We start from the raw sequence: 27,160 nt of genomic DNA on the forward strand, positions 1-27,160 counted from the left end.
GTGAAAGACTGTAACCTGAATTTGATGTATAATTTTCTAAGGTTAAACGAGTGGTCCCATTCATTACCAGCAAGAATGGTGTGACTTTCAATGCCATGGCGCATGTACTGCTCGTCTTGTATTTCAATTGGCCAATTTCAACAGAATCCTAACATCATTTTGTAACCATAGAGGTTGTATTTATTTAGAGTTCCTCAACAAGTGTGGACGTCAATGTCTCATCATGGCTCAAGAAGTCTTTCACTCCTTCTTATAAACAAAATCCCTCAGGTTAGACTATGTTCTGACTCATGTAAGTTCAGGCTTAATGGCAGATTTATGAACAGTGCTTTAACGCTTAATTCAAAATACAGCGGAATAATTAGTGGGGTGGCAGAACCAAAAAAAGTAATTATCAGTTGGGGTGAGTTGGGATATAGAAGACGCTCTCCAAATTCAAGTCCCAGAGAGAGCATCTGATTCAGACCAAGTCTAATTGAGATTACTCAACTAACTATGATGTTAGAGGAGCAGACGGCATCAAAAGTGTTTGCTGAACCCGATTTATTTCAGCTTCCAGTACCTGAGCACAAAAGGTTGACACATTTTGCCTATCTTGTCCTTTATGGAAAATCCCTACCTTTTTTTCCCCAGACAAAGTCCATCACTATCACTCCAGCCCCTCTCACCAGTCCTCTTGGGTTTTTCCCCCAGAGAAGACTGGTCCTGGTCTGGGAGAGTGTGAAAAGGCAGAAGAGCATTTTCCATCAAGAGTTCTATACCGTGGAACTCTCAACCACCTCCCTCTGCTGCGCCAAGGACGTGGAACATTGCAGAGTTACGCAGGTCTCTCTTTTCTATAATTTGTGTAGGGACATTCTCAGCAGCAAATGGCCTTTTGACGAGATCTTGTGCTAGGCAACTATAATCAAACAGACCTGCAGTCTGTGAACAAGAGAGCTATCGCACAAGACACACTTAAACAACATAACTTACAAAGATAAATAGATGAAACGCTTCGGAACAGGATTCAGAGCACTTTTAAATAATCAGTGTCTAAGATATTTGACTTTGTCCGTCTACTTTAGGATTCAAACAGTATCGTAGTAGGACCAAAGGAGACTTTTTAATATTTCTGTTCCATGACCCATAAAAACACAACTGAGGATATCTGGTCTCAGAACCGATTAAAAACTCCTCATGTATGTACGTCTGTTGTAAGTCTTTTGGCAGGTCTCCCCTTTGGACTGCTCGGGGACTCCTAGTATTAAACATTTAGCTAAGGCTGTTTCATTTATTGCAGAGATAATCCTTGGGTCCATCACCTCAAGGGCGCACAATAGAAAAATAGGAAAATAGGAAAAGTTTACTCTGAAGCGCACATAAATACCACATTTAGGTATATCTGCTAAAAAAACTAATTGGATCACAAATACCTTTACTTTGGGCATATTCAGTTTCAGGTCTTACAAAATGAGGCACGTGGACACATCTACTCTTGGAGTCCGAAAATATGCATTTGGCATTGTAAGCTCTAGGGCTTATAGGATAAGACCCATGAGTAGGACAAATGATGGACAGCTGTGCTGTTCATTCATTTTACATCCGCCTGCACTGGGCTGTGCAGAATACGACTTGTGATCGTCTGTCTTCGAACAGTCAAAGCTTGATATTTGGGGATCCATGGATGAGAATTTGTCATGTCTGCTCAACGACCTCCAAAGTAAGACTTCTGGATGTAACTACTCTCAGACTTACAAAGTAAGACAGATGATAGCTTTAATCTCAGAATACATAATACATGTGCATCTTTTAATCAACTCCCAGAATACCCATGTCATCTGTATGTGCGTACTTGCCTGCCCAAGCTTATTTTGAGTGGCATACGTAAGCAGATGGAGGAATAATGTAACAAAATAGTTTCGTTCCAAGGTGATGTGCATATTTGTTCTAGTGGTTTTAGGAAGAAGAAAACAGCATGTCCCGGCTCTAGGAAAGCCAAGGTGGGAAATCTACAAGAGTTTTTGCAGCTGGTCTATTGACTTTGGGCTTATGAAATGTGTCTTCCTTTGCAATCTCACATCGATAGAGAGGTAAGTAAACGTGTACATGTCTCGTTCACACGGATCAGGCAGACACAAAAGAAGCGGCATGCTGTATGTCTACCAAGCAACCCCCACAATGAAGTATGAGGTGTATGTATGGCGGAGATATAAAGAGTGGGGGTCTGTGCATAGGTCTGTGCCTGCAGATGTGTTTCTCAAGAACGAGGCCTGGGGTATGAGGGGAGGAGGTATTTAGGCATCACTGAGCAGTAGGAACAGTGCACATAACATATAAAGAGGGGCTAAGGTTCAGCAGGCTAAGAGGGAGGATGGGGTATGGGCTTTTCCTTTGGAGGTGCTTTCAAAATGCCAGTGTGTTTTCGTCGCACTGTAGGGTATGGAAGCAGTGCACCATCGACAGCATCCTAGTTCTTAAAGAAGGGTCTACTTACGGTGCCGGGTCTGGTGAAGTCGATGCTGTGAGCCACGCTTTGTCTCATTTGGTTGCTGAAGAGACGGACGCAGACGCTTTGCAGGTACTCTGGCGTGATCTTCAGAAAAAAAAAAATCCGTTACACAGATCCTTAAACAAAAACACTGAGAACCAGAATGGATTACACTGTTAATTAACAATAGTGGAAGCGGGTAATTCACAGCTAGAAGATAACTACGCTCGTGGGCGAGCTGAGCTTTGTGGAAACTGATGCTGTGGACTATGTATGACTTCATGGAGTGGAAATGCTTCACTCTTTATATCTGCATTTTGCGCCAATCGTAGTTATGCCCAAGAGCCACGCAGTATGGAAGGCAGCATATATTATGCTGTGCCCATAGATGATAAGGCTGGGACAACCGCAGGGTAAGTTTGAGACCTCCGCGATACCCTGCGTACAAGAGGAGTTCTCCAAGCTCAAGGGCTAAAGACAATACTTGCCAAAGCCTGTACTATGGAATGTCAGAGCACTTCATGCTTTATAATACTGCTGTATAATATGGAAGAGAGGAGGCCAATCCTGCAGCTATACATTCATTCATCCACTCACCCACACAAACATCAATTAGTTATTTTCCCATTTACTTCCTATTCCTAATTTCCAACCTCCATTAGAGAAAGATCATGCAAAGACAGACATACATATTACTGCAAACAATAACCAAAAATATCTGTGTGAACCACTTCCTTCATGTGCTGGTCACTGCTACTGAAAAATGTCAACACTACTCAAACGTTTTCTATCAGATAACAATATTTTACTACTCAAGTGCAAAACAATGATTGTTTTATCAAATAAATGTTTAACTGTCAACAAGGTCTACATGCAGGGGTACCTCAGTTAATTACAATAAAGAAAATAGGGCCTGATGTACGAAAAGATTTGGTATCACAAACCTTGCGATTCGCAAAATAGCAGGGTTTGTGGAAGATAAATAAATTTCTTAATGTACCAAAATCCGCTAGTGACTCATTCCACATCACTATTAGAAGAGGGCATGAAATGGGAGTTCGGTCTAATTGCAATGAAATGTACAAATGGCTTGCAACCCCACCTCAAAGTAGGCGGTAACATATTGGCAAAGGGAAAATCTGTGCCCTTTTAATAGCTTCTGCTTTGGGAATTTTGTTAGGTGGCTTCCAGGGAGTATGATACGGTCCAGGGTTCCGCAGTCTACTCTTCCTCGAACGTCTTCTCAAGTAGGAAACATTTTTTTAGAGTAACTTCAGTTTCTTTAAGGCAGACAGGCTGCTTTAAAAAGAAAGATCCTGTTTGCAATTGCAACGGAGGGCTGTAGATAGCAGATGGGCCACCATCCCTGCATTCATAGCCCATCACAGGAATTCACAATAGTGATCTGCCTAAGTAATATTCCTTAGGTGGGTCGTTCTGAGACCCCCTGCTACTGGACATTCAGCATTGTGACATTAGTACATAGGTCGCATTGCAAAACGAAAGACAAGTCGGACGTAGTTGGTGCCCAATTTGCGCCAACCTTTTGAAACCTGCCTTTTAGAAGATCAGGCTCATGATCAACAACTGCTGATACTAGAACTCAATGTGAATGCCTGTCCACCGGCCGCAGCCTGACTTCACATCAAAGTCTTCAAGTGGTCCTCCTTGTGTCAGCATCTGCTTCTCATCCCACTGGTACCGGATACCAGCACCAGAACTACTGACAGCATCTCTCAGGAGTCTTCATCAGTAACCGGACATACTTTCGGACTGTTGACCATCTTTTGAGGCTGCTATCCACTGATTTTGAAACCACAGGAGTTTGAAAATTAAAATGCTGAAACTGTCACTACCCGTCAGTTGTTGGCTAATTCGTCGCTGGAAGTGACTTGATAACTATTACAATTTTTTTTCTAATGAGCCCCATTTTAAATACATATTTGAGGCAATGATTATGGGCTCCACGATCCCCACAACCCCGCTGCCTTGCTCCACCCAGACCCTGCCATCCTGCCTTGCTCCAGGCAGACCCCCCCCCCAACATCCTGCCTTGCTCCAAGCAGACCCCAACCACCCTGCCTTGCTCCACACAGACTCTCACCATATCCTGCACTGCGTTTGCCTCAGTTCCATGTCCATCATGCTCAATGTACACTCCTGTTCTGTCGCGTGGTGGCTTGGATTGCAATCTGTCTACATGGCTTCTGCACAGGACTACTGACTGGACTTCTGCCACTTGCATCGTGTCCACAGCGCCAACCACTAGTGGCGCCAATGAGCGTCAAAAAAGGCTAACCTCTTCCCCAGGTCACGTTATTGTTCCTGTAGCGCTCTCTCCATGTCTGGTAACCTTGTGAGATAACCGTGTGGATTTTATAAAGGAAATAAAAGCCTTCCATAATCAAAAGGAGACACTCAAGTCCAGAGGAGTCAAATAGAGTGACTGTTTTTTGTGACTGAATTGTGGCATTTCAGATGTAAAATGTGTCACTACTCACGATGCTGACCCCGCCTGCAAAGGACCTGGATTCAATACACGGCACAAAAAGGACAGGTTCACATGGCATGTGTTGCTGCCGCCTTCGACACCAGGCTCTCTTTCTCATTTCACTATTCAAAACAGTTGAGCTGACTGGACCTGCTCTTGCTCAGCATCACTAATGTGCACCTCAGTGACCCCCAAGTGCTTACAACTGCCTTCACCCTTCAGGTTACAGCAGTCTACGGCGTCAAAAATGGAAGCAACTTCCACGTGCGCAACAACGCTCGCATCTTTCATAGTGAGATGTACAGTAAACAGTTTTTGATGAACATGTACCCACTGCAGAACATTTTCTTTCTTCACTCCAAACTCAGTATTTTTCACTGAAATGGCCGCATGATGCTCATTGAAGCACTGCGTGTCCTTCATATGTAACAGTTCCAACACGTCACCTTCACATATAGCGCATAGGTCTCTTGTGTCATCATTCGAGCAGTGGTCTTGCATATCCCCACCCCCTGCCGCCTCAAGCCTGATCTCTGGGCCATGCAGTCCCTCGTTTGGCACTTGCACATTTTACCTTACTGGGTTAGCAGATGAGAGGTAAAAGAAGGCATGAGACAGAACCGTCATGCATGCAGCTAACAGTCTAGAAAATCCTTGAGGTCTTACCCTTGTAACTGCAGAGTGACTGCTAAAAGACAGCATAGAATATACACATAGATAACAAGAGCACTACAAATACAAATAAATCACAGCCACCCACGCACCAGTCGGTCAACACGGCTGAACAGAATCAAAGTCAGACCTACAGAACAAGATCAAGAAGATTTGCAGGTGTTGGGACTATTTGCGATGAAGAGTTATCAGTGGGGTGTTGTGCGCTGACACTACAGCACAGCTCAAATATGATCTCTTCCTTACATTTACCATAACAAGATCCTCCTGTGCCATCAAACCAAGTGGGCAGTCAGGAGCAAACGCAGGAAAAGCATTAACCAATCCCCTCAAAGTCTCCAATCCCTGGAAATCTAACATGAGTTCATAGGGCACAGTGACAAAGAAGGATAAAGCTGGAGACCATTTCCTCTTGTGTTGGAATCTGGCTTGCATCTCCAGTTGAGTAGTTGCCTCATCTGGCTCAAATAGCAAAGAAAATAGAGTTATCGGGGACATTACAAAGGTCACACGCCGATATGGAACAGTCCAACATGTCCACAGTACAGTGTAGGCGAAGACTGATCAGACGTTTTTGTCAACCTTGTTTGTATGAACTGTGTCACTGTTACAGTAATTTGGAGCCTGGAGTACCTTTCCTTTGTGCTGTTAAGACCCATGGGCCAGGTGTACGACCATTTTTAGCAACTGCAAACAGAGAATCGGGTCGTTTGGGACCGCTAAAATGGCTTGTGCGATGTACCAACCCTATTTTGCGAGTCAGTAACCTATTACACACTTGCAAAATAGGGTTTTGCGAGTCGCTATTAGGAAGGGGCATGCCAACATGTGTTTACACCTGTTGACACACACACGCCCCTTCGCTGGTTTGTTTAACTTTTTTTTAGGTCCCACCCGGTTTCGAGATCTCCATTCCTTTTGAGTTGGCATAGACAGATAACAAGCATTAGCAAAGCCCAATTATCTGGCCTTATCTGATGCAATGGTTATCTTTTATTATTTCTTTTCAAGCACACAATCCATAAATAAAACAAGGGGGAAACAAAGACAACACAGTGTTGCCTTAATTTGGTGGCGATATGTTTGTCATAAAAATGTTAAAACAAAATAACCATCACATATTTTATTAGAACAGTATTTTAATAGACCATTATGGCTGCTTCTTAATAGACAAGTGTAGCTTGAAAAGATAGAGAACCTAATTTTTTTTAATGTATATCACAAGAAAAAAATATTTTTTATGGCACAAAGGAAAGGTACTCTAGGTTTCAAATCACCATAGCAGTGACAGTTCATGCACACAAGGTTGACTAAAAAAATATATAAAAAATGTCAAATAAAGACTGCAAATAAAAAAAACCAATGTAAAATTAAAGTATTGGCACACCAGACCTGTCACTGAAGTGGACTTCTTTTTAAGCAGATGTGCAAATCTGATCAGTAAAAAGCTGTCACAGTGGAGAGAGCCAATGGCTGATGTGGGCTGGCCTACTGTCCCAAGCTGTACGGAATAATGGGCAAAGATCAAATGTAAATGACTGTTCAACAGACCAATGCATGAAACGGGCAGGCCCAAAGTATATGTGTATGTATACATTTTTTATTACACAAGGCTGGTGAAACGATTAAAGCTGTCTTTAGGCCAGACCTAAAAAGACCACTGAAATCAGTGTTTTGTTTACCTATCGCAAAAATCCCTTGGCACTTTTTCTATATACTAAAATTAATGTACTTACAATTAGTCATGTTTATAATCCTTTCTTCTTTTATTATTATTGTAGCGGTACCAGGAGTCGGGCTCGAGTCCTGCATGCTTAGTTTCTGAAAATGACCAGATTTTAATGGTAAAAGATTTGCCTCATTTTGGACTGTCCCCAGATTTGAGTTTTAGTCTGGTGGATTGGATTGCAATCTGCCTACAAGGCTTCTGCACAGGACTACTGACGTGACTTCTGCTTCTGTTTTAGTCTGGTGTTCCACATTTTCATTTTTTCCGGAGTGAGCCAGTGCCATTGCAAGCGTTCACAATACGCGCAGTTTAAACCTGCACTGGCTGTGTTCATGGAAGATCTGGGACTTGGCCCCCTTGGCTCAAAGACCCAAGCAGTATCCAAGTTGTGAGTCGATTTGGCCAATGTGCCCTCTGTATCCAACTAACAGACTTTTGAAGTGTTCACAGAAAGTCCTTAATCACATTTTTTAGCACCAAAAAGTGCACATAGACGTAAATGTTTTCTGTGTTCTGCTTATTTGGGGCTATCTGTACCCATTTTGACATGGCCATGAACTTGGGCTTCTTTCAGAAACTCCTCTAATCCTCTCAAAATCAGGGGGCAGATTACAGCATGTCAGAGTCACAACCACCCTTTACATTTTTTTACAAAAAGAAGCGGATCTTAGCCACATCCTGGCATGGCCAGAACACAGAAGATGCTTACAGGATGCCCAGGATGCAAGAAACGGCGATCCACATCGCGGATCAAGAAATAAATACTGTAGCTCAGTCCCATCAGCTTCTACAATTTGGTGCATACAATGCACCGGTACTAGGGGAGACACACAATTTGCCAATGACATACACCTTATTTTGCAACTGCTCCTGCCTCAAGAAGCTTGCATCAGGCCTAAAGCTTGTGGATCAATGGACACAATGAGATATTTGTGGTGATACATCAACAGGCAAGAACAGATCCACTCACCTGCCGGAAAACACATTCGCAGAAGGCGCTTTAAATGATCCCGAGAACTTAAGCCGAGCGTGAGAAACTGTTTATAGAATGAGGGCTTAAAGGCCAACTATTTCAATAAATGCTCACTGTGAACACACATGTCCTTAGGCCGAGATTGGAAGAATGTAGGTCTGCAGTGACAAATGGCAAACACAGCATGCAGTAAAGATGATGTTTTTTTAAAGAGAGGTACATGGTTCTGTTGTTCTGGGTAGGATAATCCTCCCAGAGGGCCTTTTGTGATATAATAAGCCCTAGATGGGTGTGTGTGTACATTTACGATCAAAAGTTCCCCGTTAAACTGCTAAGACCAGTTCGAGCTTTGAGGCCTGGGAAAAATTCTTACACCTCTACGTAACACCTCCAATAAAAAAGAACACTACTCTAATCCCAAAATCTAGCTTTGCTATACAGTATCCAGAGAAAAATTTAATAAATGGCAAACATTTTGAGATACACTGGGTGTCGGTCCCTGATCAGAAGGAAACGACTCAAGAAGCGGTAACTGGGCCACAACCGCGGGGGTGGAGGCCTTTTACCATTTCTGTCCTGGGGCTAACCCTACTATGGACTTGGAAACTGGGTCACTGACAACCCTTTCTGCTCTTGACTCTCAGTAGTAGCGAGGGGGAGCAGTCGCAAGCTTCTCAGGGAGGTTAGTGTAGGGGTTATTCAGGCTCAAGAATCAATAAGCCTTTGCCTCAGCAGCACAACAAGAACAATGTCCGAACCAGTGCTTCACTTTGTAGAAAAGACAAGTAATTAATAACGCAAAAAACATATAATTCCACTACACAATCAATAATGCACGAATACGCGGGTGCTCGTCTTTATAGCCCTCTTGCGGCAGCGGCGTCTCCCCAGCACGAAAAGCTTCCAGGCACCACACAGCAGTCTTCTTAGGAGCCACACGGCAGCCGGCCACCCAACGTACGGCTTTGAGGGTTGAAGCAGGAACTGAGGCTTCTGACGAGAGCCCTCTTCCAGCTCACCCAACTGCTCCCGGGGGTACTCGATTGACAATGCGGTTCACTCCGAACACTCTGGTGAGCACTTGGTGCTTCTTCATGAGTGCCACGGCGACTCACCCACAAATGACGATTCTTCAGTACAGAGGAGGCCAGACCCTATCTTTGCCAAAGAGTGCGTCTCTCAGGTCACTTGGTCTTCCAGACTGGTGCAAGTCAATCACAAATTTGGCAGTGTAGTATTACTCAGTCCACTTTGGGGGCGCATGGGCCACCAGCAGGTGCTTATCCTGGAACCAGTCTGACCTACCACACAAGCACTACACTTCAGGTGTCTGGCGGCTATGACAGGGATAAAAGATTAAGATTGCAAAGCCCAATCCGGCAGTACTGCGAGTCCACGCTTGCTTAGCAAGTCCATTGCACAGGCTCTATGACAGCGTCAATTAGAGCCGTTCCGTACATGATCTGATCCACCTGCTGACTTCCTTCCCTCACTCACATGCACAATATTTTGGTATCCTGGGAAATCCAATAGTTCCTCTTTCAAATCAGACACTAGGAGATCTTCCCTTGCATCTGGGTAGTTGGCTGTCATCATGACCACAGACTGCCTGGTAGTCCCCGACTGCTCTGCTGAGTATTCTCTCGTCTGCAGAAGAGACCACAACAACGACGATGGGTCTTGAGCTCCCATCTCTATACCAGTTTCAAAGACAGAAGTTGTGCACTCCAATTCTTCTTCCTTGGAACCAGTTTGGGTCAGTTCCCCTTTCATGTGTCCTGCACAGGCCACCTTCCAAGTCTAGCCTCTCTCTGCAAGTATGTTCCGCCCGGTTGGAGTTCCCACCATTAAAGTACAAAGAGGTAAGAACAGGCTGCACCCAGCTATTTAACCCCTTCCATGCTCATGACGAGCTCAGCTCGTCATGATGCACGGTTGAGCTGTGCTAATGACGAGCTGAGCTCGTCATGATCAATGGACTTGACGATAAGTCAGCATAGGAGGGGAAAACACCTAGCAGCCAAGGTGTTAATTAACACTCCTCCTCACAGAGATCAGGAAGAGAGACTGCAATCAGTGCCCCTTTAAAGGACTCTTTACCTTAACAACACCTACTGCAGGCCTCATCCTGAACCCCCTGAGATCTCCTAATGACAGCTCCAGTCAGAGTCATTTTACTGCCCACTGTATCAGGAAGGGCCCTGGTACCTCTAACGAAAGCCTGTCTCCACTGTCCTCGTCATAGTGTCTGGTGCTCCCCTTCCCATCTAGGAGATGCCAGCCACACACATGCTTTCTGGATAAAGCAACCTCTCCTCAGTCTTCTACTCTGGTCCAGGCTGTGGGCTTCCAAAATGGAACCCGCAGGGCTGTATTACTTGCGTACGGCACACTATCACATCTAGCACAAGCAGGATGGCACTTTCAGGATTCCGGGTTCATCGTGAGCAGCGGATTGTTATATAAATGGGTCTGTAAGCGCACATTCATGTCTTACAGGTACAATCCGGTGATCATAATTCACACACCATTGTATACGTTCACCACTGCGCTCCATGCATGAACCATGAATTGGACTGCGGTTTCCTGCAACTATGAGGGTGCACTTGGTGCACTCAACAGGGTTCAGACTAGGCCCAGAACCTAGCATTATTATCAAATGAAGGGTTTGACAATGGCTAGGACTATGTGCGCCCATGGCACCAAATGTCAAGACACCAGGATCAGAGATTTACAGTTCAGGCACGCAGGGCAGGTGGCACAGTACATCATGCAGTGGACATACCTGTTCCAACACCCGGGAAACTTGGAGTATTGCGTCTCCTTTCTGTCCCTACAGTAGCCCCCAAAATGCAAGGAGTGATTGAGGGTGTGATTATTTTCAGTCAGTCATTCACTAACTGCAGCATGGAACATTGCTTTTCTTTCCTGGTTGTGGTGACGGATCATTGACACTTTTCCCCAGTGCTTAATTTGAGCCTGTGGTTTCCTGTCCTCAGCACCGGCACTTCAACCCTGCACTTAGGAAAATCTGCCACATGGTGGTGCTGCTCGCCTAAGTCAGAGATGAGCAGAACAACAGTTGTTTATGAATACAATATATATCAAAATTACTACTACCTGCCTCCCCAGCCATTCCATTAACTTTGGGGACCTGGAATAACCTGAACTGGCACTATTGCAGACAAGAGAGATGGTTAGTAGTTGTTTTGGTACTGCCTTTGGCAGCGAGGACAAGGGGAATGGGTGGTGCAAGCCGCCGTTGCCTCCTGGTCAGGGACCTGGCACTTATTTTACAACTGAAGCACTGCTTTTTCCTCAACCACAGCGGAATCAGTATGCATGGTTACTGCCCCCATCTCAAAGATGTCCAGGGCCCTAGCCTTCCTGCCCTTGAATACAAACCTCCAGGTCCTCTAACTCTTCTTAACTTCTCTTCCCAAAAAGACTAGCAGAGCTCTACCTCCAACAGCAAACCTCATTACAACTCCACACTCCGCCCTTTCTAATTTTTTTTCCAAAAAAAAAAAAAGAAATGCCACCCAAAAATCTGTCCATCCTGCTGCTGGTATTCCTACATGCAAAATAGGTATTGAGTCCTAGGCAGTGCTTAATTTGAGCTGGTGTTTGCAGGTCTGGCAAACCAGCACGCCATTTTGGAGTCTTGCAGTTATTTTTCGTCAACAAACTTTGAACCAGAGCAAGAGAGAAATAAAGCGCAAAAAGGAGGGAGGAATGAGGAAGAGAAATATGGGAAACAGAGAGAAAAGCGAGAAATAAGAATTGAAAAGTGCTGGAATTGCCCTTTCTACAGGGTCACACCCAAAATGTTTGCCTTTCTCCTCCCCTTTTTCTGACTTCGTTTTTGTTGGCTTTAGGACTCTCTGCATTTTACCACTGCTAACCAGTGCTAAAGTGCATGTGTTGGTTCCCTAAAATGTGGTCGCATTGGCTTCTCCACAATTGGAATATTTAATTTACTTATAAGTCCCTTGTAAAGTGCACCACATGTGCCCTGAACCTGTAAATTAAATGCAACTAGTGGGCCAACAGCACTGATTGTGCCCCTTACTTAGGTAGCCCTATAAACATGTCCCAGGCCTGCCACTGCAGAGCCTGCATGTGCAGTTAAACTACCATGTCAACTTGGAAAGATAACCCTCTTGCCAGGCCCAAAGTTGTCTTTTTAATACATACAAGTCATCCCTAATGTAGGCTAGACAGCCCTTAGGGCAGGGTGCATTGTATTTAAAAAGTTGGACATGTACTTTTAAAGTTCTATATATCCAGGTACTGAAAAACTCTTCAATTCGTTTTTCACTACTACAAGGCCTATCTCCCCCACAGGTTAACATTGGGATTACCTTATCACATTTGGCTTTTCAAGTTTGATGTCTCTGGACTCTAAATTTAAAATCACAACTTATGGTCAAGTTGAATTTTAAGTTGCAAGTCTGAAAATACCACTTTTAGGAAGTTGGCCTTTTCTTACTTTAACCATTCTGTGCTTTGTCCGTCTCTACATACACGTCTGGGGTGGGTGAAAGCTGGGCTTTGTGCATTCTCTCCAGACAGCCACACAAATAGGGAGCTTAGGTGTGACTGATGGGCCATCAACATCCTGATGGGCAATCCTAGGCAGGATAGGAGGGACGAGCGGACAAACCTGAATAGGCTGTGCCTGTCCCCACACAAATGGCTGCATCCCCCCTGTAGTGAGTTTGGAGCCTGGGCAGGAAGGGCAGGGACTCTCCGCAAAATGGCCTCTCTTTGAAGTCTCCCCCACTTCAAACGTGCAACTGGGTATAAGTACTGGACCTCTGACACCACCAACTCAGTACAATTCTGGAAATGTGGATACTCTGCCAGGAAGAAGGACTGCTGTGCTGATGAAGAACTTCCACCCTGCTGGACTGCTGCACTGGAAAAACTGATTGTCTGCTGTGCTGACCTGCCTGTTGCCTGCTAACTCTGCCTGGGAGAGAAGGACTGGACCTACACCATTTGAACCCAGAGTGACTCCAAGGGTCTGTCCGCTTTCCTCCTATTCTGAAGTCTCAGAGACATTAAAGACTTCCAGCAACACTTTAACACCTGGACTCTGCCATCTGCGAGTCCTACCCTGCCAAGTGGTGCCAATTTAATCCTGGGCCCTTGGAAGTGTTTTTTAAGTCTCGCCTGTCGATGCGCATGCGCATCGAGCAAGGCGAGAGTATTGCGAGTTATCCACTCTTTATCTGCACTGCAAGGAATCGTGGCGATTCCTTGCAGTGCCCGTGACTTTTAAGGTCAATGCGCATGCGCATTAAGCTTATGCGCATGCGCATTGACCTTAAAAGTCACGGGCGCGTGCATGTCCGTCTTTGTTTACCCGCTCCGCCCCCTTCCCGCCGTCTCGCATTTCCCCCTGCCGCATCAAAGGCTTTCACGGCCGGCCGGCCATGCTTTCAGTTTCACGACCGGCCGGCCGTGTCAATTACATTTCTCTCCCCGCTCCGCCCCCTGCTGCGGCCGTGTCGCACTTCTCCTCCCCCCCCTCCCCACAGCAATGCCCTCCGTCTTGTTTCAGTTTCTGTCACACAGGCAGTAGAATCGAATGTACAGAATTTCCCGGCTGTTTTGTTCAATAAAAAGCTTCGTTAACATAGCACCTCACTCGACCAACACTCAGAGAGGTGGGGCACATGGTTTAAAGCCAGAATGGGCAGTAAAAACGCATACATTTGTGTGATGGATGTTGACCGTTCAGCGATGCACTACATCGAAGCCGGCCATTCCGGGGGCACGAACGCTTGTATAAAGTACCAGAGCCAGTATATCGTTTGCACTGGTCCCAGTGAATACCTAGCTCGGACGCAGAATCTAACGGGGTGCACCAAAGATCTTCCTCGCACGTCACCGGCTTACTCCTTTTGGTAAAGGTGGTGAGGAACTGCCATTGTAGGCTGGCCCGACCTCAGGGATGAAGGACACCGATCCCTGCAGCACGCACAAAACCCGCCGTGTAACGGTGGCTGACACGTGGGACTCATCCTGTGCGACGCAAGTCACACGGTGTTGTTGAGACAACAACCAAAACGCCGAAAATGCCCCCGTTCCATCTGCCTCTGTCTTGTCTGGCATTGTCTAATGGCACTAGGAGTAGAAGCTGATGGCATGTCCGGCTCCCCGGCTCATGCAAACTGCCCTGCGTACTGCCTAGCTCCGCCCGTCTCGGCATTAATGAGCAAACACACACGGAATGCTTCTCCCCGCCTCTTCACCTTAACCTTTCTCACATCTCACTACTTCCCCGTGTGTCACTTTCGCAAGACACACGCTCCTTCTTACTCTTCAGGACGCTGTGAACATTTCACGACATTTCACGTGACATCTCCACCTTTCACTGTATTTACGTGTGTAAAGGAGAGCCGGCCATTCCGGGGGCACGAACGCTTGTATAAAGTAGCAGAGCCAGTATATCGTTTGCACTGGTCCCAGTGAATACCTAGCTCGGACGCAGAATCTAACGGGGTGCACCAAAGATCTTCCTCGCACGTCACCGGCTTACTCCTTTTGGTAAAGGTGGTGAGGAACTGCCATTGTAGGCTGGCCCGACCTCAGGGATGAAGGACACCGATCCCTGCAGCACGCACAAAACCCGCCGTGTAACGGTGGCTGACACGTGGGACTCATCCTGTGCGACGCAAGTCACACGGTGTTGTTGAGACAACAACCAAAACGCCGAAAATGCCCCCGTTCCATCTGCCTCTGTCTTGTCTGGCATTGTCTAATGGCACTAGGAGTAGAAGCTGATGGCATGTCCGGCTCCCCGGCTCATGCAAACTGCCCTGCGTACTGCCTAGCTCCGCCCGTCTCGGCATTAATGAGCAAACACACACGGAATGCTTCTCCCCGCCTCTTCACCTTAACCTTTCTCACATCTCACTACTTCCCCGTGTGTCACTTTCGCAAGACACACGCTCCTTCTTACTCTTCAGGACGCTGTGAACATTTCACGACATTTCACGTGACATCTCCACCTTTCACTGTATTTACGTGTGTAAAGGAGACAAAGACAGCAGGTCTCTGTGTTCTACGATGGTAATAAGCATTAAGTGCTTAGTGTAGTCACGTGGAAACTGATTACTGTGCAACTTGTATCATGTGCTCAGTGCAGCCGGACACAAATGTAAACAACTCAATATTCATAGGGTGTTCTTAGTGCGGTCAGACCTAGGTTGCACACGGGACTATATGTGTCATGCTTACCGCACCAGACATATACAAACAGCAAACACTGATCGGTTTGCATCATGTGCTCAGTGCAGCTGGACACAACTGTAAACAATGCATCATTCGAGAGTGTTCTTAATGGGTAAGACTTAGGCTGCAACCACTGGCACATCACATTTAGAGCACTAGACGTACACACATAGTAAACACTGCACTGTTTGCATCATGTGTTCAGTGCAGCCAGACACAACTGTAAACACTGCATCATTCGTAGGGTGTTCTTAATGGGTAAGACTTAGGCCGCACACACTGGCACATCACATTTAGAGCACTAGACGTACACACATAGTAAATACTGCACTGTTTCGATCATGTGCTCAGTGCAGCAGGACACATCTGTAAACAACTCAATATTCATAGGGTGTTCTTAGTGCGGTCAGACCTAGGTTGCACACGGGACTATATGTGTCATTACCGCACCAGACATATACAAATAGCAAACACTGAACGGTTTGCATCATGTGTTCAGTGCAGCCGGACACAACTGTAAACAACGCATCATTCGTAGAGTGTTCTTAATGGGTAAGACTTAGGCTGCACACACTGGCACATCACACTTAGAGCTCTAGACATGCACACATAGTAAACACTGCACTGTTTGCATCATGTGCTCAGTGCAGCCAGACACAACTGTAAACACTGCATCATTCGTAGGGTGTTCTTAGTGCGGTAAGACAGGATACACACACTGAGTTATGTGTGTCATGCTTAGAGCAGCACACATACACATAAACACTGCACTGTTTGCATCGTGTTTAGTGCAGACACAAAAATACATCTGTAAATAGCGCACTATGTGTTTCATATGTTAAGTGCAGACAGACAAGCAGCAAACATTGCACTAGGTGTTGCCTTTGTAGGGCAACCAGACAGATGTACTGTAACAACGGCACTATTTGTATCATGTGCCTGGTTTAGGCACACACAAAATATACCCTGCCATTTGAAGAGCATCATATGCATAATGCAGCCAGACACCTGAACATTATCTGTAAATACTGCACTGCGTGTATGATGTGCTAAAATCACATGTAGACAGTCTCCAACCAATGCAAGATGTTTATCATGTACATAGTGCAACTAGATACACACACACAAACTGTAACACTACATTAGTTGTATCGTATGTTTTTAGGTCTCGCCTGTCGATGCGCATGCGCATCGAGCTTGCGAGACTATGGGGGCTTACCAACTCTTTAACCAACTTGCAAGGAATCGTGGCGATTCCTTGCAGTGCACGAGAAATTTAAGCTCAATGCGCATGCGCATTGAGCTTAAAAGCGCGTGCACATGCCCCCAGCCGCCTGCCTTGCCTACTCTCTCTCTCACTGCCTCCCCCAGCTCCGCCCCCTCACTTCTTGATTGCACGGCCGCTAGGCCGTGCCTCCCCTACTCTCCTCCCCCTCCCCCTCCCCCTCCGTGTTACGGTCTTTGCAACTCCCCAGCCATATGTTAAAACCCCTCGCACTCCAGGCCCCCGCTCCGCCCCCTCCCCTGCCCGCCGTGTCGCATTTCTCCTCCCCCCTCCCCTTATCTGCCTTCCCTCCGTCTGTTCCCTCTCCCCGCTCCGCCCCCTCCCCTGCCCGCCGTGTCGCATTTCTCCTCCCCCCTCCCCACAGAAATGCCCTCCGTCTTCCCGTACTCTCCTCCCCCCTCCTCCTCCTACTCTCCTCCCCCCTCCTCCTCCTACTCTCCTCCCCTGCCTGCCGTGTCGCACCTCTCCCCGCTCCGCCCCCTCCCCTGCCCGCCGTGTCGCATTTCTCCTCAACACTCACTACAGCTGTTTCTTTTCCAGGTTCGGGCCCCTCCTGCTATCTGCCCCAACCTCTCCCCTCAAGTGGCTACGGGCCCTGTCAGTGCTTTATTATCAAATGACCACCTCTTCTAGATGCCCCCCCTTGCAGGAGCCTGAAGGCGTACTCATGCACATGCCACTCGTGCCGACACTGCTCCCTTTCCACCGCCGTTTGCATGAGGTTCCGAGGCTTCTCCCTGCGTGTATCCCCCCTCTCCCCCGAAGGCTCAGCCCCCATCCACCATGCCCCCTTCTAGAAGCCCCATGGTGTATTCCATGCAGAGCACACTCCTTCATGTACACACCCCTTCCACGAGCCCCCCCCCCACACACACATAAACACCCCTACAGACTCACCCTCCTTTTCATTAGGGTCAGGCATCTATCTCCCTGGCCGTATCCTGTGCAGAAACGACCCCCCCCCACCCACCCCCTCCGCGACTCCACCACCATGCCCCTTGTAGGAGACTCATGTTGTACTCCATGCACATGCCACTGCTGCAGGCATGCGGGCGCATGTCAATCAGGCCCTCTCATGTGATAGCTGTTGCCAGTGACGTGCCAGCCATATGCCCTGGCACCGCGGAGGGTACTCTGCTTGAGATGCCACTCTTGGAGGGAGGAAGGAGGCAGCACCTTGAGGAGCGGGCTGGGCTCCCCGAGACGGCAGAACAATGAACTAGGCGCCTCCGCCAGCTCTGGAGGTAAGGGCTGGCACCCCACGCGCACTCCTGCCCTCATCCACGCGCTCACCTCTCCCCCGCACCCCTCTATCGGGCTATGCACCTCGCTCCCGCCGTGCCAGCGTCTCATACCTCACCTGGCTGACTCACACGTCTCACCCGCGACCCTCCTCGCATCTCAACCCTCACCGCATCCCTCACCTTACCTAGGCATCTCACCCGAAGCCCTCGGCACGGCTACTCGCCTCGTCGTGCCATGGAGACCCCGTACCTCACCTGGCTCACATCTTTCATCCGCAGCCCTAGACCCAGCTACACACCTCGCCCCTCACCGTGCCAACACCTCGTCCATCCCTCAAGGGAGGGCGTCTCACGCATACACCTCACTCAAGGGAGAGCATATCATCCTCATACCTCACTCACGGGAGGGCATCTCACGCATACACCTCACTCAAGGGAGAGCATATGATCCTCACACCTCACTCACGGGAGGGCATCCCACGCATACACCTCACTCAAGGGAGAGCATATGATCCTCATACCTCACTCACGGGAGGGCATCTCACGCATACACCTCACTCAATGGAGGGCAACAAACTCACCCACAGACCTCACTCTAAGGAGGGCATCTCGTCCGACTCCACACCCTTCACTCAAAAGAGGGAATCTCACGCATGCTCCTCACTCACGGGAGAGCATCTCGCGCATACACATCCCTCACTTGAAAGGACATCACAGGCTTACAACCCCTCTGTCCTAGGCATGCACTCAGGCAGAAATACTCATTAGGCAAGCCCCACGCCGGCCAGGAGACCGAGTCGCCTCACCCATCAGACCTTGCTTAAACGGTCATGTATTTCTCGGGCGGAGATTTCAGAATAATTAAAAATAATAACAATATCTATCTTTGCCAAACAGTTAGGGGTTTCTTTTTAGGGGGGGGGGGATGCGTTGTGGTTTTAGATGCGCAAGCTGGTTTGCGGTGTGTTATTTACATTTTGCATTTTTAAAAATTAATTTGTGTGCTCCCGTTTTCCCAGAAGTGGTCCCTTGCAGAAAAAAATAACATGATTGTGGAATTTATTTTAAACTGTGGTACGTTGTTTAAACTCCACAAACATGTCCTGCTGCACAGGGTGCAATCTTCGGTCACCGTCGCTCGCGGTCCCCCGGGGGATGTTTCTCCGTATTTACAGACTTCGTTTAATGAAAATGTGCAGAAAGAGACAAAGAAGACACTCTTTGACCCGCATTTCGTTCTATTTTTGTGGGGAGCGCGATTGGGGAGATCTTCTATTAGAGAGGCAAAGGGGTCTCTTCACCCCAAGGCCGGATCGGCCCTCGAATATTTTATTCAATTTGTAAGTTTGAGTCCTTAGATTTCTCCGCACATCCACCACCACCACCACCACATCCACCACCACATCCACCACCACCACCACATCCACCACCACATCCACCACCACTTCCACCGCATCCACCACCACCACATCCACCACCACATCCACCACCACATACACCACCAGGTGCAAATGCAATGTTCTTGGATTTTCGTCACAATAAAATACACTGAACATAATCTTCACAAAATTAAATTACAGACGATTAAGCTATTGCCATTTATAAATTACAATACATTTTATTTAAGTATTAATTATTTACAAAATTAAAAGCCATTGTTATTTGCAATATCAATACATCTAAGTCACGTAAACACAACACACATTGCATTACAAATGCTATAGGTGTCACATTTGTGAAAGTTAAAACTATTGACATTGTAACTGACAAAGCTATTACTTTTGCTATTTTCAAAACCAACACATAAATAAAAAAAGTGTCATTTACAATACCAATTGCTCAAACTTTCCTAATGCGAGACCTATTGCATTTCCAATGCTTGTTTCTGATATGATTGATCAAAATCCATGAATCACCAGAGTTGCGCAGGTCGGAAACTAAGCATCTCCTTCAGCCCCAACGTCTCACCTGCTCCGAGGGCATCGCATTGCCGGCTGCGGGACGCAATGCCGCTTCTTCTACATGCAGTGCGGCTCGACTACGATGCATCTTCGACTGCAGGGCTGGACGACAACGCATCGCTTACGTATCCTAAGGATCGGAACCAATGCATCACCTCCATAGACCCCATATCTTGACGTTGACGCATCCTACAACCTAGATACTTTTTCAGAAGGACAAGGTTGATCCCTGTATCCAACGCGCACTCTATTGCGGTCAGCCTTAACTTTTGGAACTGATGCAGTCAAGTGCCACTAGATAGTCCCAGAAGTCTCTTTATGCTTTTAATGCTTTTGACGCTAATGAGTCAATGATTCACTCACTATTTTCTCTTTTTTCTTGCATAATCAGTCCTTTGTACATGATGAATCATTTGTAATATCTTTTATGCTTCTTTGATCCTTATTGTATTGTCTTGTACTTTTTATTTCTGATTTGAAAATAAAAAGGATTTGAAATAAAAAAAAAATTAAAAAAAAATTCCTAACTCCAGTTCAACTAATTGGATTTTTGTCGTTTTGGTCCAGTTTTGTTCATTAAATTAAGTGCTATGTTTCTAACCAGGTGTGGTATCTTTTTGTGTGGCGTTTTCACTGTTTTACTGTTTGAAGAGTTGTGTAAATACTTCACACATTCCCTGTTAACTTAAGCAAGGACTTCTCTGTGCCAAGCTACCAGAGGGTGAGCCCAGGTTAATTTAGGGTGCATATCTGACTTACGCTGCTTGGAAATGGTACATACCTCTGCCAATCAGAAACCCAATTTCTATGAAAAAGGAACCGGTAAGAGTGAGATAAAGAGGCAGAGAGTATCTGGTGGTAGAAGAATGAAGCATGAGGTGGAATCAAGACTAGGCAAGCTTGGTATTCGACAACCCAACGATCTATAGCACCGGCCGAGAGGTCTGACCCAAACTTTGGGTCCAGGCACTTTACAAAATATACTGGTTAGGAACGGTCAGCCTAGGTGCATGCCTGTGTTTAAGTTGTGCATGTGAAGTCTATTTTTTTACAATAGTCCTTGCATTGACAAGCATGCGTTTTGAATTTTTGCTTCTCAAGAAAATGAATCGTGTCTAATCCAGTAGTGGCTTCCTTTAGGGAGTTTTCAGTTTGAGTGTCCTATTAAATTGTCAACCCCAGTAGCACCAGCCCTAAATTTAGAAGTTCTAAATATTATAGAAAGTAAACTCTGCCCGCGGTATATTGTAAGGATAACGCAAGTCACCTTGAGCTGCTGTGACTTTACAAGGGACAGTCGCTGCCGACATGGTTCCACCATAAGGTCGCAGAACACCAAGGTGACTTTGGCTGGCCATCTAATAAATGTAGGGGTACTTTATTCCACATATTTTGTTTTGTAAGGTACTCTGATGGCGAATCTGGCATGTACACTGTATACCAGATATTATGGTGACATAAAAAGCTGTTGTAACACTTCAACATTCTGTGGAGTTCAGCAAAAAAGAAGTAACTGAAGTTCTTTACTGCTTGTAACATTCGACAGGTCTAACATTGGGCAGTGACTGCAGCAATTCCCTTTGTAGTTGGTACCTTGGGCCGTGAGTTGTCTCTGAAAATGGCGGGAATCACTTCTACTCGGACTGCAGGTACAAGAACTAAGCGGCTTGGTTCTGCTGCTGCACGTTCACGCTGCCTTACTAACAGTCCAGCCCGAACTGCCAAGCAATGTCTTTCCTGGACCGGAATCAAGCATCCTAGGACCGGTTTCTGGCTATCAGCTGTCTTCAGCCAGGATAGCTTGACTCCAGTGGTGTGGAGAGCATGGGACTCACGTCTGAGCATACCCATCCCACTCGGGGTGACAAATGCAAAAACCACAGTTAATGGACAGAATGCAGAACAATGTCATACATTCACCCCAGTACAGAGATCTGGGCCCAAATCTAAGGTTTTTTTGCACTCCACACCACCCCAGGTCAGACATGGCCATATGCAAATCAGCCTTGACCCTGTGCCTCATGGGAACAGTCCAGCCCGAACTGCCAGGCCATGTCTTTCCTGGACCGGAATCAAGCATCCTAGGACCGGTTTCTGGCTATCAGCAGTCTTCAGCCAGGATAGCTTGACTCAAGTGGTGTGGAGAGCATGGGACTCACGTCTGAGCCTCACCCAGAGAAAGGGAACACATCCACTGCTCCCTACTACCAACGGAAGGGGGTCCCGGAAGAGGGAACACCCCAGAGAAGGAGCACCAAGAAGGTCCCTGAAGCGGGAACACGAGACCCATGGCCAGACGCCACACTGCACTCAAGAAGAAGAAGAGGAGAACCAGATCAGCGACTGCCCGGATCACCACCAAGCCGGAGCCCAATACCTGAGGATGGTGGCCGGACCACGGAGGCAGTCGACCACTGAGAGGCCCAGTTGGTAAAGAGACTCTCACCCTCATACTCCAGAGACTGTCGACCACTGAGAGGCCCTGCTGGCCTGTCCCAAAGATGGTGCATGCTGCTGCACCCAGAAAAAGAGACTTGCAACAAGAAGTCTCAACTGCCTCATTAGAAAGAAGGTGCATGCCGAAGTACCAAGGAGAAAGAGAAGGAGGAAGTGTAAGTGTGACCTGCTTGGCCACACTGGGAAACAACCTGTGGATCAACCAAGCCCAGGAGGGAAGATCAAGAGACTCAGGCGCCTGAAAGGCACGCTCAAGATGACTCGAGTTGTTGACGGAACACATCTAGACACAAGCAGCAAGCCACAGAGGTGAAATGAGGATGACTTGGCAACATCACTGTGGGAGAACCAAAAGTAAGCTGCAAGCATGTGCGAACCAATTCTCTGCCCCATGCTTCCCAGCGTATCTGTCCAGACACAGTCACCGACTGCTCAGCAACCCAAAAAAATCGAGGCAAAAAGATGCAGATGCTTCCACAAAGAAAAAATGTATGCACCTAGCCACCATCAATCCAAGCTGCTTGATGACCCCAGAAAGAATGCCTTCCATTATCAAGGCAATTTATCGCTCCAGACCAGAGAGGTTCGCCACACGACTTTCAACCCCAGGATGCCAGCCCGGTCTTAGTCTCATCTCTACCATCATTGGAGCATCGAACACCTCAAGTGGAGTCCAACACCGCTATCAGAACTACAGACATGAAGCACCAGTGACACTCGGACCAGTCAGTCAACCAGAGATTACTTGCTCACCCTGCCTGCACCCGAGTCTTGACCAAGACCCATCTACCTCTGCAGTTCCACGAGCAACTAGGCTGTGGCTTCTCGGCAGTCTTGCAGTGGCTCAGATGCGGCACGTAACCAGCCCCAGAGCAGACCAAACACAGTACTGTGGAAACCCATCCAAGGGGCCTCCACAGGCGCGAGAGATGGGCTTGGCACAACCCCACTGACGGATTTACAGGAGGTAGCAAGACTTTGCAGCGGGGACCTCAACAGGTTCAGATGTGTTTAACAAGCCAAGCAATATCAGCAAAGCGCGCGTCAAGATGGATGCTACGCTGTGCACTCTGACAATGCTCCTGACGCACCATGTTTTTGAACTGTTGACACTAACCACAAATTATCTAGAGCATCAACAGAGGGGGTCAGCTCCACACAATGGACATGACTCCAGCCAGCGTGCAGCCGGAAGGTCTCCGACGTCTCTGGGCCAGCGATCGGGTCCTGAAGCACTCAGGTTAAATTAGGAATGTGAGCGGAAATGTCCTGTTGGTATCCAATTTATCGTTGTTTTGTTTCCACAGGTTGGACTTTTTTTCTTTTGAATTTTGGGAGAAATGTGATGGATGGGTGTGGGGTGGATGTAGACAATGCCCCTAGGGAGGGGCAGCTATATGACGTGTCCAAAGTCATATAACAGCCCCTCGCTAGGGGCATTGTCTACATCCACCCCACACCCATCCATCACAGTCATCACCGGTCAGGTGACCCTGTTAATAAAAGGGCCAGAGCGCATGTGCCCGTGGCCAGTTATGCACCACCTGACTAGTGTCAGTGTCGTCCTTTATCTGAGCATGTGGGCCTAGAGCCCAACGACATTACACAGGCGTCTTGAACCCCCTAAAGCAGACTGTGTTCTTGCTACTGCTGTGGATACACAAAGATGAAATATGGTCTGCCAGCAGTTACTGCATGGACACCTGTAGTAGCAAGAGGTTAAAGGAGATGGAGCTGAGGTCCCTGCCTCGCCCTGACACTGCTCTTGCTGCCTGGAAGCAGCCGGATCACAGAGGAAATAGAGATTTCAGACTTGGCTTCTAAATCTCAATTTATCGGGAGGGGTGCTTGTGGAAGGTCAAGCCAGTGTTGTCACTGGGAGTTCTTTGGAGAATGAGAAAGCTTGCCAGGCAGGCAGCGCCAATAACATTCATAAGAATGGCCACTGGCCCTATGCGACTTTGCGGAATCAGAATTTTCCGCATAATTATGGAGTTGTTGTGTTTGCCACATAATCCATCATCATCTGCATAATCTGCAGATCTCAGCAAAAAATTGTTTCGATCTCAAATGGATCAAAAGTTACTATAAATGCAGAGAGACACGCCGCCCTGCTCTGGAAGACAGTTCACAAAGGTTGGCTGGTGACTACTGGATTTGGGAGTTAAACTAGTAAACAGCAGGTGAAATTTGCCCAAACAGTGTTAATCTGTATAAACAAAATGACAGAATAAGTAATACTCATATCAAAGACAATGGTGGTGAGATGCACACCTATATTCTTCATTTTTCTTTTGCTCCATATTTAAATTTCGCCAATTTATCCTTTTCTCGGAGTGCACGCTTGCTCCGCGCATTGCCCAATTGCGCTGCAATTATTAGACCAAACATGGGGAAGCCAATTAAGACTCCATTCAAGCTGCACAGCCATCTTACAAATGAATCCAATAAATCAAATTCATGTTCAACTAGTAGTCCATATTTACTCCATTCTATTCTTCAGTTTTATCCTTTGTTACCTTCAATTTATTTTACTCATTTGCCTCTTCATTTACGTTTCTCCACATAACACAGGAGAAAAATGTTTCCACAAGTCACGATTTATTCACAAACACCCAATGCATTTCAGGACCTCCCTCCGTCAGGGGTTATGTAGGAAAAGATTATAATTGACAACCATCAGAAAAAGGATTTCCTGATATATTCGCCCATGCCTAAGAATACACATCAGCAGACCTGTCACCTGGGCGAATGATAAGACGAGGCAGCGGTCCTGGGATGAGCCTGTCTGAAAGGATATCAACAATGTAGGAGACTACTAAAGGCAACCGACTGGACTGTTTGTGATCAACCGGTCCTTTTTAGGTCAGGCCTAGAGACAACTATAGTATGCGGTTACTGAGAGGTCTCAACAGCCACATTAAAACATAATAATAATAATAATTCATGTCCTCTTCATCTATTGGACTGTTCAAGTGCTAGTCACACTTTGCTTCCGCACACTTCAGCCTACCGCATGAGGCAATGGGTCAGCCCATGCAGGTCATTGGTTCCCTTCACTGTGAGTCACAGCACTTTGTTCTTGCGCATGTGCACATTCGCTTAAACCGTAGTAAACTATAGTGCTAGGGGTGGAAAGGCAATCTCTGCTTTCATTTCATGATTTTTAAAATGTATTTTTTGTAATGATTTTATTTACTTTTTTTAAAACAAGCTTTAGTCCCTAGCATTTTTACTTTTAGAGTCTAATGCATATGCTTTTACTTTTATAATTTTAGACTCTATTGCATATGCTTTTACTTTTATAATTTTAGAATCTATTGCATATGCTTTTACTTTTATAATTTTAGACTCTATTGCATATGCTTTTACTTTTATAATTTTAGAATCTATTGCATATGCTTTTACTTTTATAATTTTAGAATCTATTGCATATGCTTTTACTTTTATCATTTTAGAGTCTATTGCATATGCTTTTACTTTTATCATTTTAGAGTCTATTGCATATGCTTTTACTTTTATCATTTTAGAGTCTATTGCATATGCTTGCAAATAAATAAATAAATACATTGTAGGCCTGCCAAAGCAAAACCTACTGGCTTTGCTAAAGCTAATCCTTTTCTGGTGTTCGACTATTGCTTACCCCTGGGTCGTCTCGCGTTTCAATACCCTTTCCTAAATTTGTGGTTCACTAGGACACACAGCACGTGCAGGAAAGAGACTTCCTCTTAAAACGAGGGAGAGAGATTAGGAGGAGTTGCCGTCGCTTAATATTGCTATAGGCCCTCGTTACACCTCAGTGGGGCTAGAAGACGCCCCTAGAGTAAAATCAAAGGACTAAAGAGGGTTACCAGCCTAAGGGAAGAGAGGATAAAGGAAGGATGACATCAGTGCAGGGTTCAGCTTACTGCAGCACCCTGCTGAAGGCATGACAGGATGGCCTACAGGTCACAACAAGCGCTCTCAAGCAGGACAACTCGCACAGCCACCAGCCAGATTCACTAAAATTCACAATGAGACTCATGCCATTTCCAGACAAAGAGTGCAACATAGAGAGGGCAAATTTAATTCACCCAAAAAAAAATGTGAAAAAGATTTTTTTTGATGATGCTCGACTGACCATGATTTGTCAGGATCATATCCATCAGCTCCCCAGGTACAGTCACATCCTGTGCTCGAGGATAACATTGTATATCGAATTTGAGTTGGGAGTTTACAGCTGTTGAAATGTAAAACTACGACTATCGTGGCCCCAGGCAAAGCCACTGTTTATTTGGGAACAAATATGTGCTCTGGCACTCTCTTAAATGCCCAGGCCCAGGCACTGCCCAAATGACTAGATGCAGTCACTAAAGCCTAGGCAAAGAGTCAAATATCCAGGGAGGACTTCAAATGCCCAGGGAGGGCTCAAATATCCAGGGAGGAATTCAAATACCAAGGGAGGGCTTTAAATGCCATGGGAGGGCTTTAAATGCCATGGGAGGGCTTTAAATGTCCAGGGAAGGCATAAACACCCAAACAAAACCTCCCATGCTCAGAGAGAACATCAAATGGCCAAAAATGACTTCAAATTCTGAAGAGAGTCATGGCAGGCTTCCTAGGGTGCCTGCAGCCAAGAAGGTGCCAGTGTGCT

General features: G+C 46.5%; 1 protein-coding gene across 1 annotated transcript in view; it reads right to left on the reverse strand.

Moving 5' to 3' along the window:
- Positions 1–27,160, reverse strand: part of ARMC9 (armadillo repeat containing 9) — a 417,510-nt gene that overhangs the window by 345,048 nt on the left and 45,302 nt on the right. Inside the window, exon 9 of the mRNA XM_086944561.1 lies at positions 2,477–2,575. Within this exon, the coding sequence (XP_086800687.1) occupies positions 2,477–2,575 (99 nt within the window). The remainder of the gene's footprint in view (positions 1–2,476; positions 2,576–27,160) is intronic.

This window comes from Lissotriton vulgaris, chromosome 11, assembly GCF_964263255.1.
Source record: "Lissotriton vulgaris chromosome 11, aLisVul1.2, whole genome shotgun sequence".
Taxonomy (NCBI): domain Eukaryota; kingdom Metazoa; phylum Chordata; class Amphibia; order Caudata; family Salamandridae; genus Lissotriton; species Lissotriton vulgaris.